Genomic DNA, 18,031 nt, shown 5'->3' on the forward strand with positions numbered 1-18,031 from the left:
TGTAATGAAGAACGTGTGTATGCAGATCAGTTCAAATGACACTGAGGGAGAGGAGTGATGGTTAAAGACAGCAACAGTGAGCAGAAAGTAGTATACAACAAGAGATTGCACTACTTCAGAACCTGGAAATTAATCCAGAATTTATGCATTTATGCTCTGCTGTCAGACTGTATCCGTGAGACTTGCTGACAAACTGTTTCTTTTATCCCAGTCTATTGGTTTGTCCTTATATGTAAAGGGGTGAAAAACCCATCCACAATACATACTGGACTGATTTATCTCCTCCAATTTATCAGTTTAATTCTATATAATGCTACTATGCCACCTCTGTTATACATAGGCACAATTTGTCTTGACAGAGAATATACAAAGAAAAACAACAGATTTGAAGAGCTCTGCACTGCAAATCACAGCATAAACCGTTCAGTTTTACCAAACACTCATGAATAACTTAAATATATGTTATGTCAACATGATTATATTAACTAAAAATGTTGGGAACTTAAATTAATGTTTACTTTTAACAGTATAAAAGTGCAGAAGCAATGCATCTTTTACAAATACCCGTCACTGTCATACAAAATTGATAGAATAAAACCAGCTACTAAATATCATTTAATAACTGGCTTTGTTCTGTAATTATAACGTACATGGAATTCCTGTTGAGTTGACTGGGATAACCCTCCAAGGGAAGGCTATGGAAATATACATACATCTATTACTACATGGATTTAATTTGCATAATTATTAGCCAAAAGAGAAAAAGGAAAGAAAACACAACTAAATTTGGCTGGCATAGCTTGGTATTTTCTCCTACCGTTCTGCAACTTGCAAGAAGAGAACCATGCTGTGCTACTGATTGACTGTACAACTCCATGCTGACTGCATGGGGACAAAGTGGATGCAAAATTTCTTTATGTTGCATGCCACAGAATTAACAACATTTCACTCAAATAGTTATTACTTGAAAGAAGAGGAACAATCACATATAGAGGACAAAAGATCCCAAACTCCTCATCCCATCTACTGTCATGCATTGCAGACATACCTTGGATTCCAGCAGGTTAATATGGAATGTATCGAACTGTTGGATTCAAGAGTCAAAGCTTCCAAAAGCCAGTGTATGGCACACAGTTGTCGGAAAAGATGTTCACTGAAAAGAAGAGAAACAAATGTGTATACTAAAAAGTCAGGGAAACAGTCAAACTGGCATCATGTTGGCTGAAATAGATACATCTAAGCATTTCCATAGCAGATTGTTGTTATTGTCCCAGTGAATCCTAGACACCTCTCAAGGTTTTTTCAATGTTGATACATAACTCTGATTCCTGAAAGCGTATTTTTGGATATGAAATTTTCAAGGGACTTATTTTGGTGACGTGCTCAGTGCTTTCATACCTATGAGGGTTCCAGCATTTATCCCTTTATGGTAGGGATGCTTATGGGTTTTGGATTCTACAGTAGATTTTAAGTTTTGCATTTTTGAAAAAGCAGTGTGTGAGTTTAAAATGTTGGACCCATCTTCTTCTGAACTAAGATTATCTTTGGCATTTTAGCTTATTCCACATGCAAATGTAAATAAAGACACTTCTGGTGAGCAATTGGGTTAATGGACATAGAACAGAATAGATAGCGAGTATTAGTGACTAATACAAAATATATACATGTGTACACAGTACAGGTACTGTCTTCTCCCTCTGTCTTTTGTAGGTCTACTTTTTTTAACTAGGAAAATTCTAATTTTGAGAGCCTTTCCTGAAAATGAGCGTAATCTTGAAAGCTGTACCACATAAGCAAAATTTTACACAACTTAGTGCTGAGTCAAGATCAGCAAGGCAAATTATGTGCGTTTGTGTACATATGCACATACAAACTTTTCAGTAACCCATTAGGGTTCAATCATTTCAAGTTAGAATTGAATGGTTGCTGTAAAGACAGACTGTTTCACCTTAAACTCCTGAATTTCTCAGTATACAGCTAGAGCTGCTGTTCAGCTGGTAAAAATGTATGTGCTATGCGTCTGTGTTGCTGTGACTTTAGCTTATGTTCTACCAATGAAAACAGGACATAAATCTGCCTTCAAATGTACCTTTTTGCTCCAGGGGGGCTTGGAATCAAGACACTGGTATAAACTTGAGTGAAAGACCGTAAGGTCTTTTTTTTTTTCTTCTTCCCTGACTTCCTCAGGGGGTTGTCTTCTATAAGAGAATAACTGTGGCAAAGAACAAATACTGAAGTTAAAAAAAGAGTATGTGAAATGAAGACATTGCCAATAAGACTGTTTATTGTGTTCACATCACCACACTCCCTATTCTCCTCCTCACATTAAAAAAAATCCCACGTAGGTGTATTTCTAAATTGTTAATTACTGCATTTATTATCATTTATTAATATTATAAACCTGATATTTATGTTTACCAGGATATATAATTATTACTTCTAATATGTTTACAGTGCTTTATAATTTATAATTATAGTATTATATGTATTTACATATTTATACTACTACTTATTATTAGTAATTAAGCATTTATGTGAAATCAAATTTGGGAGCAGGCAAAAACCCATGACTGATTTGTTTGAGAACAGATGCTGTGATACTGCTTACATTCCATTACACTTGTTTTCTGTTGGTATCACGCCAATGGCATCAGTGGGATTATATACACAAGGCCAAAGTTTCAAGATGTGCCTATAAAATTCTGTTCAATTTTTCCTGGGTTAACATATTGTGTGCACAGAAAACAAAAAATATTAAGTTGAAAAGATTCACCCCAATGTAAAAGAGTCTGGAGTACTGGCCAAACCAATGTTAACAGAAAACTGAGCTCTTCACTGTTACAAGCCTGTCTGGCCATTTACACCTGTGCAAAGCATTTATAAAATGCTACCAAGCAAGAAAAGGAAAAGTTTACAGCTGTTTTTCCCAAATGTAAATAACTACCTGCACCTGGTGTTAGACAATGGCGATTCAAGATTAATAAGAGCAGTGAGATATTGTAGCCTTCATATATCAATAGTACACAGAAGACAGGAGGTCCACACAGAAAATATAACATGAACATAAATTAGTATAAAACTGAAATGGTACTGGCCATTAAAAAAAATACCTGAGAGGTTAACTGAGGTCTGAGTGGTGGGTGAGTCTTAAAGCTATATGCAGATTTCTTTAGCAGAGACTTCCTAGATGAATGAATCATTCTGGATTAACATTTCCCTTCCAGATCTGAAGCAGTTTGGGGATGCCAGCTTACTGCTGCCTACTGTGAACTTACAAATAGTTGGACCAAGAGTTGAGGAGTGTGCCCCAAGCATTCCACTGATACAAATTTTCTAAAGCAAAGCAGCAACTATAAATGGTACATACAATGCTGGCATCTCAGCACTATATTTACACAGAGATCCACACGTCTATTTTCTTCAGTTAATTAAGAAATGAATAAGCTTACATATTGTTTTATCTAACAAAGGAGATATTTAACAAAGATATAAGCTGGCAGGTGTTCCTGCTGTCCCAAAAGAAATTTCTTACACAAAACCACAAGAAGTGGACTTGTTCACTCAGATAATCTTAGATAAATTGTAACTGCAAATTTGTACTTATTAGAGGTGATCGGGCATGAATTCCACAGACTTTGTTGTTCACAACAACACGTCTGCCTCGTGCTTCCTCAAATCACACTTTTGATTTTCTCTTCTCTGTAGCCCTAATGAACAACAGAATGCCAGAATAGACAGTGGAACCATGGTATACACATTGACATGTTTGACAAGAGTCCATATTCCTGCTAATGAGGAATAACTAATATTTACTTCTACTTTGTCTACTCTTATGATAAGAAGCTGTTACCAAGTTAAGAGTACTGATACATTCAAAACAGTCGATAACACAATTAAATGCTACAACTTATACAACAGCAGTAAAAAAGTCCCAGTAGAGGGACTAATACTTGCTGTTGTCTTACAGGAAAAAAGAGGAAGCGAGGTGGGAAAGGCCTACATTCAGCACTGGAATCTGTGCACACAGAACCATGCCATTTCACCCGCTGTGAACGACTGAAGCCAGACATCATCTGTTAAAAAGACACTTTGTGCCCCAAAAGTTTAACACAGAGCTTTTCCTATTCCATGAGGTTCCTACTTTTTGAAGTCAGCACTGTGAAAGTTAGGAGTGAAGTAAGTCTCCAAAACAGAAAACTATCTGTATTTTGCATCTAGGCTCTCCTGCCCTGACCCCCTTAACGTCTTTCCTACTGCAGACAAGCACAGGTATAACAGCACACAACTGGAACTAACTTGTGCTGACAGTTCCTGCATGTGTGTAAATCACATGGGACACTTTGAATGAGTAAAGGCACACCTGTCAAAGCCACACATCTCTTGTTTCACATGTGTTTCATTGTGTATTCCCATACCACCCAACACACCCTGGAATTGAGAAAATTCTCCATAAAACTCCTCAACCTGTTAAATCTAATGATTCCCCTGTTAGAATTTTTGGCAGATGTTACAAGGTCTTTCCTCTAAAAATGAAGTTAAACTCTCAATTAATATTAGTTTTAATACTAGTGTTACACAACACATTGAAAATATTACAGTATATCAGGATTACACAAGGAATTTTTGCTAGTGTAGATTTTGATGTTAGTTGTAAGAATTTTTAATAAATTTTTACAATACGCAAAAAATCTTGGTGCAGATGTAGAATTAAAGTGGCTTTGTCAGTATCCACCCACAAGCCTGGTATATTCTGCACTAGTAAAAGCTTTTTTACTGCTAGGAGAAGCTATACTTAACCGAAGATAATTTTGCCTATGCAGGTATATCTTCATAAAGGAAAGAGGAATGTCAAATCTTTTTAGGTCAGTCTTGCTGAAGAAAGAAGCCTTTCCTTACAAGAGAAAATAAATTACTTCAGTAATCTGAATGGTCACAATAATAAATGCAATGGTATTTTTCATATCAGTAATGAGTTATCTGTCTGCAATAAGTGTGGATTAACTGAGTTGTGGGCAGATAGAACAGTTACATATCAAAAAGAATAATAAGCATGAAGTTTGCAGAAAGCTTTCAGGGATGTTCTTGTGTATTAATCTTTTTTTTTTTTTTAATCAAATAATTTTGTTTACCTAAAATGTTCATGTAGCTTTCATTAACCTAGGATCGAAGTTCTTCATAGTGCCATTTAAATAATTCAGTTGTAGGTGACTTAAGTAAGGAGAAAGTTTTAGATAATGCACACAGTAGAAGCTAACATTCCAGAATACTTTGACTCATACTCTATACCTTTTCTCCTTCCATAACACTATCACCCAGTAATACTCTATTCCTTTCACATCTTTTCTAGCTATTTGGCTAGTGACCGTTTAGAATGCTGGATATTAAATGTTACTCTAGTAAATATGACACTTTTCTATTCAGAAACTCTCAGCCCATCTATGCTACTTGTTTGCTGTTTGGTCTGGGTTTCATATTAACTGGAAAGATTTTATTTCTTATTTTTTAATAATGGTTATATATTGTCCCTCTTTACGACTAGGGTGTGACTGCATCTCAGATGAGTCTGGAGACTGAGTTTTCCAACTTGAGAGTCAGTTCATGGCAAAAAGGTAAGTGAGAGGCAGCTGGTACCTGGGAGTGACAAAAGCCACAACAAACTGATGAGAAAAGGCTGTTAGAAATGGGTAAGCTTTTGATGCAATAAAGTTTCCAGCTCTAGAACAGCTATTCTGTCCTGATGAGCAAGTATTTAATTATCACACAGTGAAGGTTGACAAATGGAAGACAACTACATTGTTGCTAGAGGCATTAGAGGTGCACTGAAAAGACCAGTGTGAGCCAAAGGACTGAAGACTATCTCATGATCAAATGGAGAGAAAACCTGAAGAAGGTAGTAAGAGGTCTGAACTAGGGAAGAAACCCACTCTGCAAGCTAAGCCACTTACTCTGCTGAATGCAATTCTTTTTTATGCTCAATGCTGTCGTCCTACTGTGAGAACAAAAGCATTGCACAAACTCACCAGGTCTCTTTCCTTCTCAGAGAAGCAGTTCTGAGCTATGAAAGCTGAGTTCACTAACCTTCTGCCTACTAAATTTCTTCCTTTTTAAACAGCATCTCAAGCTGCTTCATTCTTCCATGCTCGTGAAGTTTACAGCTGCTCACCCAAAATTTTAAGCATTTTCTCTTTCTAGTTCACACAAGTAGTAATATTCTGCCTCAATACCAAGTAATAACAGAAACTGGAAATTGTTGGTTTTTCAAACCACTGCCCTCAGACCACCAAAAGCCCTCTGAGTTGACTTACGTGTTTATTTCTTCCTCTGACTCCTCTTCATCGGAGGAGTATTTAGGTGGCTGGAACTCAGACCTCCATCTTGTGCCCTGAGCCTGCTGGGCTTTCAGTGTGTTCTTCCTCTCCAGTGACTCCTGATGAAGTATATGGAAGTATTCTCCACCTTGCTTCACAGAATTGACGTGATGCCTGACAAAAATCATCACAAGTTGTCAGTGCACTAAAGACAAGCTTTCAAATTGACTGATTTCTCAGTTGCCCACCAACTTAATTTTTAACAGATTTCACATTCTTCTATATTCAAGAGTTCAACATTAGTATTTTCTTCTGCAGTATGATAACAAAGGACAACAATTCCCCAGTATAAGCTGGGAGATCTTTCTCTTATCTCTTTCAGCACCACACAGGTTAACTATTGGATGTCTTGAACTCAGCATCAGTTTGTCCACTACTTGATTTAAGAACACCCTAATTCTAATTTATAGCAGCCAGTTCACCACTGGGCCCCTCACTGTCTTAAACTCAGCTGTCAGAGCCTGACAGGCACTGCCCTGAAGCTACCTGTTAGCTGCTAAATTCCACTTTCTGTCAGAAGGCTGCATTGTTAGTAACAGGGAAGGTGCCAGTGAAGCCTGTGAGTGAGCTGAAGACAGCAGGCAGGGTATTACTGCAAGAGAAGAAAATAAAGAAGAAACCATAATGCACTCCCTGTTGGATGACAATGAGGGTAAAAAGAAGTGAGCTAGGGCAGTGAAAGGGATATGGCACACAATTACTCTATAGCCTTTGATTAAAATGTTAGCAAGAATGTAGCAGCTGATCCAAGTCAGACAAGCATGCTATCCAGGCATAGGACACATCCCTCTAAGTTAATGTGTTGCTGACTTTTCAATCAAGTGTCATCAGACTGTATCGATTCTTTCAAACACAATCTAGGCTTGAAAGCTGGGCCTCATTTGTTTTACTGACAAGTAATAACTCCCTTTTCTTGTCAGACCTGTATTAAAGCACCTGAAGGTCATATAGGGTGCAAATTTCAGGCATCGAATTCACAAGTTCTCAAGGGAAACAGTTTACTACTTCCTTGCTTCCCTTGATGAAAAACCACTTGCACAATTTAATGTCAACAAAACCAAAAACCCAATCCCCAAACCATTATTTTTTAAGTTCAGCAACTATAAACACAAGCCTGAAAACATTTCCAGTTCAGGTAGATAACCTATCCGCTATATATTTTTACACTAACTTCGGAAAAAGAAGAAAAAAGATAAGAAAATAAGATGTTCCTGATAAGAAATGCTGCATGCTTCAGAAAAACGTAAAGATTTCAGAGTCATGTCAGGCTGGCTTAACGTTCTTCTTAAGAACCTAGTATTTCGCAAAACAGACTCCTCTTTGAATCCTAGAAAATGTGTAATGGCCTCAAATTCTTGCTTTATGTCCTTTTTCAGTATTTTTCTCTCTTTTCTTTCCGTCATCTATCAAGACACTTGTATGTAAAAATATTTTTTCCCTGTCACAGTTCTTTCCCTACATTTCTGCACCCACTAATGTAAATCTTCCTTCCTAAAGAGCAAATCCCCTGCTGTAGATGTGTATTATAATGCCACAGATAGCGAGCAGTGTGGTTATTACATGAATCAAAGACAAGTGGTAGAGAAAGATAATTATAAACTAGAAAGTTCTTTCACACTACCAGCCATAACCAGTATTATTGGAGCGAGATGCATAAATGGGAAGTACAATCAGTACTTTTTCTTAAGGCTAATCTAATATAGAAGGCTTTAAGATGTGTATACCAAAATCAAGGATCACTCTCATATATCCATAGGAACAGGAAATGTTATGCACACTTGTGAATGAGCATTTTTTGTCTATGACTTCCTTGAAGTCTCAGGTATTAACAAAAAGCAGCTCTACAGTCTGCAAGTACGGAAAAAGAAATAAAATAGAATTAATGTTCTAGAATGCAACACATAAAAAAAATCTGTCATAACTACCTGATTTAAACAAAAAAATCCTCATCCTCTCATAATTCCATATAATTATTTCTGCGATATTTATGAATGACCCTAAAGGTTCATGGACTCTTGTCAGCCAAACAGTAAAATAAATCCAAACTGAAAATACAGAGGTGACCAATGTACTTTTCTACACTGTAGATTTACAGTATATTGCTGGAATAGGATATAAAATATTTCTTCATTTAAATTCTGGCATCACAATACTCTGTTTATATAAAACTTAATAAATTTAGCTGCACTGTCTATTTGACAAGTAGGTGAGAATCGTTCATTAAAATGCAAATATGATAGAGATGAAATTTGGAATACATTTATTAAAGTAATTGAGCTTCAGTCAACTGTAGTCACAACACACATTTTCAACTGCTGTTCAGAAAAAAAGGTTTTGTCTTATTTTTCTAAGTTAATATCTTTATCAGAACAAAAATTAAAAGAGTTTCCTCAGCAAAAGTAATGTACCACAGAATACTTCAAGTTTTCTCTACAGCAATATACTCTTATAGACAAGGTGACATGTGCAAAGAAGTGACCCAGTTGGGTACTACAATACAGAAACAAGAGTATTTTTAGTGCTTGGTGTAAGTACGTTCTTATTAAATTACTCTTTAAATCCTTTAGGGACTCAAGGTCATCAGTTAATTGTAATTCATGGCCATTAAGATACTGGGAAATTGAACTTTTACTGCTAAGATTTGATATTCTTGCTGCCTGCCTTTGAGTAAGAAATGACTCACAAAAATAAGAGGAAATCATAAATTTGTCTTAATTATAATTTAGGTGCTAGAAAAACATTAAGAAGCTATAAAATAATGTCAGAAATGTTTGCATCAGGGTAAAGACAAGCTAGATATTTACCAGCTTTTTTTAACTTCTGTTTAGAGATACCGAACTTAAGTACATTGGGTCATCTTCACTAAATTCAAAGGAATCATACTATTTGTCCCACAAGATAAAAATCTTACAACCTCACACCTACTTTGTACATAAACAAATTCAGTGGGAGATGGTTTACTAAAGGAATGACATGCACTCCTGAACATGGAATGCCAAATCCTTGCTCAGGTAAGCTGTTATTTATAACTCCAGCCTGAACAGAGCTGCTAGAAAGATGGGCAGAAGGCTGCACACCCATGTGGCTGCCCCTCTGCTAAGCAACTGTATTCAGTGCTGCAGGTGGTGTTACCGGGGTGCTTCAGTCTCATGAACTCCTCCTGCTAACCTCCCTCTGTCCCATTCCTCGAGGTGCAAAGTAGCAGCAGTCTGTCTACACCAGCTTGATTCTCTGCTGAACCTTATATTATGCTTGCTGCAACCAAAACCTGCAAGCTGTAAAATAACTATGTATCTATTAAAAAATTTAGCTACATACAATATTTCTCTGATCATGGAAATTGTCAGCCACTGTTTCATAAAATGGCTTATTCAAGTTTCTTACCTTAATGGATACAGCCTTTATATCAATTAAAGCTAATGACTGAACATCTCCTGCTCCATAGAAAGTATGGGGCCTTTTCCAGAGGCTTATAACCAATTGTAAATATAAATGAAACCAATGTGGCATTGCTCTGAAAGCCACTGAGCACAGACTTTCTAAATGCCATTTCCTGTATTTTCATAAAAGCATTTCAATCTGCATCTGCAACAACTCCCTACTGGACCAGTAAAAGCTCCTCTTTGGGCACAAGGCCAGACCCTGCTGAGGGTACTGCAAGGTGAGTATCAGCTGGGCTTCACCTAAATCACTGCACTAGTGACAAACTGAATAACTGAATATGAGCAAATGCTTCCCAGGTGAAAAGCAAGTGCAATTTTAAGCACACTGTCACTTAAAAGCATCTTGTGAGTAAAAATTTTCTATAGCAGAAAAAAATACAAGCAACAATCCATTTCTGTATAAAACAAAGCACAGGAAACTTTGAAACTACAGTAAACACTGCTAAACTGTATTCTGAACATTGCAGACTCAAACCATGGATTAAAACCCAGTATAATTCTTCTAAATGAACACTTAGCATTAACTGCAGCCATGCCATCATGAGGTGTGATCCCACCACAAATCTCAAATGAGGCCGATGAGTATTTGGATCCTGAAGAATTCAAAGAAATACCCACTGAAGGAAGTGGTGAGAGCAGCGAGCTTGCTTCATTTGGATTATACTTGAAATCTATGCCCTTAGCTAGTTGTAGGGGGCACTTTGGTACTAGAGGGTCTGTCTTTTTGAACATATAATAAAATGGAAGTCCTGACAACCTGAAGTTATTACAAATTCTATGATAATCTTTTCAGGAGGGCAAGCATTACCACCTGCATTCTCATCAGATTTTAATTGATGAAATGTCACTGTCCTTGCTGCTGTTTCAGTTGGAACAGGACACTTCTTTTAATCACTCCACTCCCCCAAAATACTATGTTCTGTGTACGTGCATTAACATACATCAGACTCCATTTGAGCTGTTGCTGCATTCTAATAATAGCTGTAGTAATTCTTATATGTCCCTTAACTTTCTGACAAGGCGCTGCAACACCTAAATACCTAATAATTGTAAAACAGTAGGAAATGCCACGATAAAAGAAAATCCATATGCACACAGCGCTTTTCTTATTTACAAAGCACACACAGAACAATAGGAGGGCAAACTCTGCATTTGTTGTAAATTGTCAACAGTGATACTGATTTATACCAGTGGAGAACCTGTTCCATTCTCTTATCAGTAAATACTGGAGCTGCCGACTATTTCACTCAGTTCTTTAGTGCCTTACATTCAGCATTGTAATCTATGCCAGTATGTCCCAAATTTATTTACATACAGTCTGCTTCACACATTTCCTGAGGGTTCTAAGGCAGTTTCATTGTAAATGAGAATTAGCACATTGTTCACTTAAAACATACTCAGTGAGTTATTACAGGGTTACACTACTTACCTGCTGAAATTACCAAAAACTGTGGAGTTAGATTTACATGGTGGTGAACCTGAGCTAGCAAGTCCTACTATTGAGCTCTGGGTTTGGGGCATATCCTGAAAGCTTGGCACGTGGACAATAAAAAGCTAGCAACTATTCACAATTAACATGTAGATACTAATGTAAATTAGTTATGAATTCTGGTTTGGTAGTGCTTACAGCCAAGTTAGAGATGCAAACATATACAGAGGCAATGGAGAGTCAGGAACACACTGGTTACTACTATTTAATGGTTCAGTAATTACACAGTAAGAACCAAATGGGTAAATACTCATACATCTAGTCTTAGAAGACCAGATGATAATGACATCAAAATATATTAAATGTAGTTACTAACCCACAGAAACTCAGACATATGTCATTGATCATTTACCATACTGAACCATTAACCATCCTGGCAAGGAACTAAAGTAGTACCATAACAACATCTGTCTTGAGTAGCTGAAGACGTACAAACAATCTGGAATATCCACATTATTTCAGATGTAGATTCCCATTTTATTCTCCTGCAGATGAGTACAATATTCTCTACTCAAATGTCTCTGTTTAAAAACCAAAACCAGGATATGCCTAATGGAAAAATGCATATTATCACATGAAAATCTGACCATAAAATAAAGTCCTGAAACAAGTGAAGTTAAAATAAGACATGAGCGAATTTGTGGTATTTTCACAGAAGGTTGTACAACAGGAAATAAGGATCTTCAATAGTCAAAACAACACCCCACACTTTTATAATAGATATTGCTAGGTGAATGTATTAATGTATTACTGCATATTTAAAGATGTCTCAGAGTGGTTTTCAATTAACTACAAAGGCATTAAAATACAGAATATGATGCTTCCATTATGAAATGAGACATAACCTCTACTTTGAAAATGAGGAGAGGTTTTCTAACATTGAGAAGCACAAACATATTTGGCTATCTGGAGGTACAAAGAACAACATACCAAAAACAATAGTTTATTTTTAGTTGGAAATGTGTTCTCAACCTAGAAAGAATGGAGGGCAGCAATCTCTCTTTTAAGAAGTCTCAGAACATAAGAACGGGCACACGCACCCAACCCTCCACTTGTGCCATGCTGTAACTCCTATTCCTGGTGATCTTCATACAAAAGTTTTCTTTAGGTGTAGACACATTTAGGCTTCCAGCTCTTGGTGTCTCTGGAGAGGTACGTAAACAAAGGTGAGTGGGGGAAGTACTTCCAGAGCAGCACAGAGAAGACAGCTTTGTACTTATAAAGGGCAGAAAAAGATATCTGTGAGATTTCAAGACTTTGCTTTAAATTCTTCTCCAAAAAGCTGTAGGGAAACTATTACTAGAACTTCAAGACAAAAATTCATCTGGAGATTTCTGGGCTTTCCATTTTTTTGGCTGTAAGAATGTACAATAACAACTTTATGTTCATATTACTGACAAAAACTCACTGAGTGGAACTTCACTGAAGTCCCTGATCCTCTACCAGAAAACACTGCTGATTCAAGATTTTTCACATGAAAGTAGAAACCACTCCTCACAATCTCGTGTCTTACCCTACCACACAAAGGTATTTACAGAACAATGACATGTTACTACTAAATAACAGAAAACCCATTTTAAGCATTAGCTTTGTTCAAAAATTCAGTGACGATGTGTCACTTTGTATCATAATATGTGGGATTAGACTGCTGTATTTAGACAGATAGTAAAATCTAATGAGCAATGGACTAGTTCCACTTATGAAACTTCAGACATAAACAAACATATTTTTGCACAAAAGACAAGGAGATTGAGACTCAAATGAATAGCCTGGAAAGGCAGAAATGTTGATGGGAATAGCAGTCTTTCCAGTGATTGATGAAGGAGGCAATGATTCATACATCCATACACTTAAATGGTTGTCTTTGCCAATGACTGCTGTCTAATTAATGCGAGCCATCATTCACGTAAAAGAAAGTTTTTGCTTCTGGAAAAAAAAATGCTGGAGACTGCCAGAAGTGACAGTCTAGAAACATGCCAGTTAGAGTGATTTCTGCCAAGCAGTAAAAGGGCATAAAACACTGGTTTCCAAGCAACTGACATTATGAAGTATTAAATACATTGGAAACTAATATTGTCAGATAAACATTTCACCTTCTCAGTATTGTCTCAGGCTCTCCTTTGCTTCTTAACTCTACATTGCCTCTTCTCCCTGCTTTTACAGACTCCACTGTATCTTCCAGTAAACCACATGAATTAAGGAATGCCAATTTATCATAATCTCTATAGGCTAACATCTTCTTTATCTGCATATGTTAGAATAGGATCGTATAGATTGACAGGTAATGACAGACAAGGTCATAACCAAAACTCTAAAACCAACACATTTCTTGCCATTTAAAATGTTCCAGTAGTAGCTGCCATTTCAATCACAAAATTTAAACAGTTTTATATTAAAGTCAGCTACACGGCCCTGCTCTTTGGGTAACAGTCAGTCTAACTGTTGTTGCAGGCATAAAGAATGCATTAGTAGAGGCTGGGCTTTCTGCATGCAGAGTGACTTTTTTAGAGATCTGCCTTCAGGAAACTTAAACCATTTTAAAGAGTCATCCAATTTCTAATTTAAAACATAAAAAGCAGCCAGTTAAAGTGCCAGCAGTTTGACATTTAGCTTTATTTAACTAGCACAGTAAGACAGATGCATGGGAACCATTTTCTTAAACTATGGGAAATGCAGTGCAGAGGTTTAGCATGCCCTTTTTCCAAGTAAAGGCTTGACCTGCTCATGGAATGGCATGGACACTTCCCCTCTGAGCTTGCAGCTCAGAGCTCTGGACTCCTAGACACCACTGGCTGAGGATGACCACAACTTGTCATTTTTAGACAGGCACCTATGCTTAGATGACAGTCACTGTGCTGTTTCCAGTTTCTATCACCTTTCCTACCTTTGTGGTGGCTTGACCTTGGCTAAATGCCAGGTATCCACCAAGCCGCTCTATCACTTCCTCCACCTTTCCCCTTGTTTCCTCAACAGGGCAAAGAGGGGAAAGAAAATAAGATAGAGCAACCCTTGTGGGTAAAACAAAAGCAGTTTTAATATAATCAAAGTGAAGCAAAGGTCCACACGCAGAAGCAAAAACAGAAAACAGATTTATTCTCTACTTCCCATGAAGAGGTGATGTGGGGCCTTCTCAGGAAGCGGGGGTCCCATACATGGAGTGGTTGCCTCGGAGGACCAAGGGTGACCCCCCCCCCCCTTTCCTCCCAGCTTTATACTGAGCAGATGTCACATGGTCTGGAATATCCCTTTGGTCAGTTCGGGTCAGCTGTCCTGGTGTGTCCCCTCCCAAGATCTTGCCCACCCCATCCCACTGGGGGAAAAAAATGTTGGAAAGGTGTTGTGTGAGCACCACTCAGTAGTAGCCACACCACCAGGGTGCTACCAACACCCTGCCAGCTCCCAACATAAAACACAGCACCGTGAGGGCTGCTATAGGGGAAAACCAATTCCAGACCCAGTACACTTTTGCACAAAAAAAAAGTATTTTCAGCTATTTGAAACAATATGCTTATTTTTAAGCACTCTTTTTTTGTGGCGATGTTTAACAAGAGTATTTCCAGTACACTTGCATCATCTTGGTGTGCTGAGTTAGTCTACAGAAATGATTTATGGCAACCTGCTTTTATTATGGAGTTTCCAATACTTTGGTGATCTCTTTTGCTATATAACTGTTCCTACATCTTTCTTCAGCTTATTAGCTATAAAGACTTCTACTTTCTTGGTTCTCATACAACACATTCTCATGCAAGTCTGGCTTCCTTAACATTATTTCTGAATTACACAGATGTCATTGGAAAAAAGCAATAAGAAAGGGTCTCCCTCAGAGCTAAATGCCGTTTCAAAAGGGATGTGCTTCTTGAGTTTGCTTTGTTTTAGTAAGAATAGCAATAGAAATAAAAATATAATTCCTAGCTCAATGCTAAAGATATTTGAATGCTCAAGGACAAAGGTGGTGTCTTTTCTGCCATGCTGTATTCCACCCACTGAATCTGATGTTGGGAAATACTTCATCAAGTAAGTCAGAGCTACTCTGTGTCTACATGGGCAATCTCCACTGGAAGTAAGATATATTGATCTACAGAGGAAGATGTATTATCATTATCTACAGATTTCCCAAATGGTTTTTCATTTTATGCTGCACAAAGATAAAAGCAAATTCCTTCCTACATTTTAATGCTGTGTTGAGGTAAAATGATATCTGAGAGCTGACGGGTGTCTCCCTAAAGTGACTGGGTACAACTCATCAGTAAGGATGAGCTGGTACAACTTTCTACTTGGGACCAGCGACTGACAGTTTTGAAAGGTGAGTAGTTTGAGCAACCCCTGCATTCTGTCATCATCCTCTTTTATATCATGATGAGGACTCAAGAAAGTATAAGAGAATATTACTGAGAGGAGGTATGAGGTCATAATTATAAGGTATATCTTCAGTTTAATTATGCTTTTAATGTGTAAGGTAGAATATTAAAGCTTTATGAATGCAGCTAAGTCTGTTCCGGTAATGACTCTTCAAACATTTTTGAGATAATTTAAAAATTCATACCGCTGTGCTATGTCACTGTGATCATTAAAAAACTTCCTCACAGTTTGTTCCATTATACTCTTTCATACAAACAAGCTGCAAGATCACAGGCACTACTTCTTGTGAATATGTATCAATTAACGTCCAATTAAGACAACTGCTGCGTGTTCCTTTTCAATCAGGAGGAGGAAAAGCAGCAAAACCTAAATCCACAAAAGGTCATTTGTATTCACTGACTCCCTGTAGTATGTATTAGCATGCTGCTCTGCTAGCTTGACTGCTTTAGTTGAAATTAAAAGTTGCCACCCTGGAGAAGAAAACTCCAGTTTTCTTCTTTCTTTCTTGCGTTTTCCATTCTGCTTCTTTTTTTCTAAAATAGCTCCTTTTCTATAGTCTGAAATTGTTACTAAGAAATATTGCTGACATGTCCTTTGGTCCAAACCAGCAGTGCAGTCATTCTCACTTGAAATTACCTCTTCCCACAACTTTGTATCTCTTTATTTGGTTAACAAGTCTGTAGGTTTGATTTCTTTGCTCTTCTTACTGTTCTTTTTCCTACGTGCAGATTCAAAGTAACACTGTGCAAACACTCAAGATGAAGGGCTAGCACATTGTCACTGTTAAAATGTCATACAATGACACTCAAAGACTATTTCCAGACTTATGCCACACAATAAAAATTCAGAAGTCAGTTAATGTACACCTTTGATTTCCAGATATCAAGTCTATTGGATATTTTTCCTGCATACTGGGTTACTTGGCTACTGTAATTTCAGAAAGCATTAGAGAAGGTGAGTTCCTATTTCAGAAATCAGTTTGTCTGACTTCTCAAGCAAATTTCTCCATAGCCATTATAGCTCATATCATACTTCACTTCTTAAATAATATAAAATGTGGGATTCATGATTTAATTGCCACAGTAAATAGAATAAATTATATTAGGTGTGTTACAGGATCCCTATGAGGATTAAAATGTAAAAAACGTGTGGTATTACATGATATGGAGAGGCAAACTTCATTTGAGCATATATTCAGACAACAGTGCTTTCTAGAGACTAGCATTAAAGTGACCATTGCCTACACAAGAGCAAAAAGGCACATTTCCCCTGAATGTACTAAGCAGCCTTGACTACACCCTGACCATACTAAACTCCTGATCTTCAAAAAACAAATGTGTGTAAATGTATCATTTACTGTTGAGTAAATACAAAAAGTAAATATACATTTATTTGTGTGGTAGCTCAAGATTTAATATTCCCTTACTTCATCTTCCATCTGCTTTAAATGTCATGGAAAACTTGTGGTGAGGAATGTTTCCACCCAGGCATTTGAAATCACATGAAGCTAGTCTGGAACGCAACTGTGAATTAAATTTATGGGACTAGAAGATGGCAGTGTTGTAGATACTTTAATAGGTAGGTATTGTCTTACTTATCAGCACTTCAAACTCTGCTTGGAATAAAGTGGAGTTGGGTTCTTTCCATCTTTCACATCAGTAAAAAGGATTATGCAAGCCAAATTAAATATTTAACAACAATTGCACAACAGCACATCTGCAGGTGTGGTACAGGTATAACTGATCAAGACATAACAGACAATTCTGTAGATAATGTACATAAAGGAATATAATCTTGTTTGTCCCTTTAGCCGTATTGGCTTCTGGAGGTGAGAAGAGATGAAAGACTAAAACCTGGGGGTTTAATCACTCAGAGAAAAGATATGACATCGCAACACATTAGGATCAAATCTATTCACATCATTAAAAATCTACATTTAACATAATTTTGCAGATTGCATTATCATTAAAAATTCAGTGGAAGGCAAATCTGCATTTACCTTAATGTGGTACAGGAAACAGAAATGTCTTCAGTTAAAAGTAGGCTAGACTAAACACTTCATCTCTTATAGGAAACGACTGCGCTCACGCAGAGTAATGGGCTGGCTCTTTTAAGAAGTCTTTCCCTGGAGCTTCTAATTTAGTAGGCCAGTTTTTGAAAATAAAAATAAAAGTCAGATAAACAGAGGCATCACTGAAGTCTAGAAAAATAAGTAAGGCATTTATGTACCTGAGAAACCCAGGTTCCAATTGTAGCTGTCCCAGCGATAATTAATCTTACATCCCCAATTTGTCTTTCATAATTTACTTATGAGAGTAATAATATTTATCCACCTAATGCCTAGCAGTGCTGCAGAGATTAATGAGACAATG

General features: G+C 37.1%; 1 protein-coding gene across 3 annotated transcripts in view; it reads right to left on the bottom strand.

Moving 5' to 3' along the window:
- CCDC60 (coiled-coil domain containing 60) overlaps positions 1–18,031 on the bottom strand; it is a 65,083-nt gene that overhangs the window by 16,190 nt on the left and 30,862 nt on the right. For all 3 annotated transcript variants that reach the window (XM_074920718.1, XM_074920716.1, XM_074920717.1), the window contains 3 exons: positions 6,306–6,482; positions 2,090–2,212; positions 1,049–1,153 (listed from right to left, as the gene is read on the bottom strand). In XM_074920718.1, the coding sequence (XP_074776819.1) occupies positions 1,049–1,153; positions 2,090–2,212; positions 6,306–6,482 (405 nt within the window). The remainder of the gene's footprint in view (positions 1–1,048; positions 1,154–2,089; positions 2,213–6,305; positions 6,483–18,031) is intronic.

The sequence above is a fragment of the Athene noctua genome, chromosome 17 (genome assembly GCF_965140245.1).
Source record: "Athene noctua chromosome 17, bAthNoc1.hap1.1, whole genome shotgun sequence".
Lineage (NCBI taxonomy): Eukaryota > Metazoa > Chordata > Aves > Strigiformes > Strigidae > Athene > Athene noctua.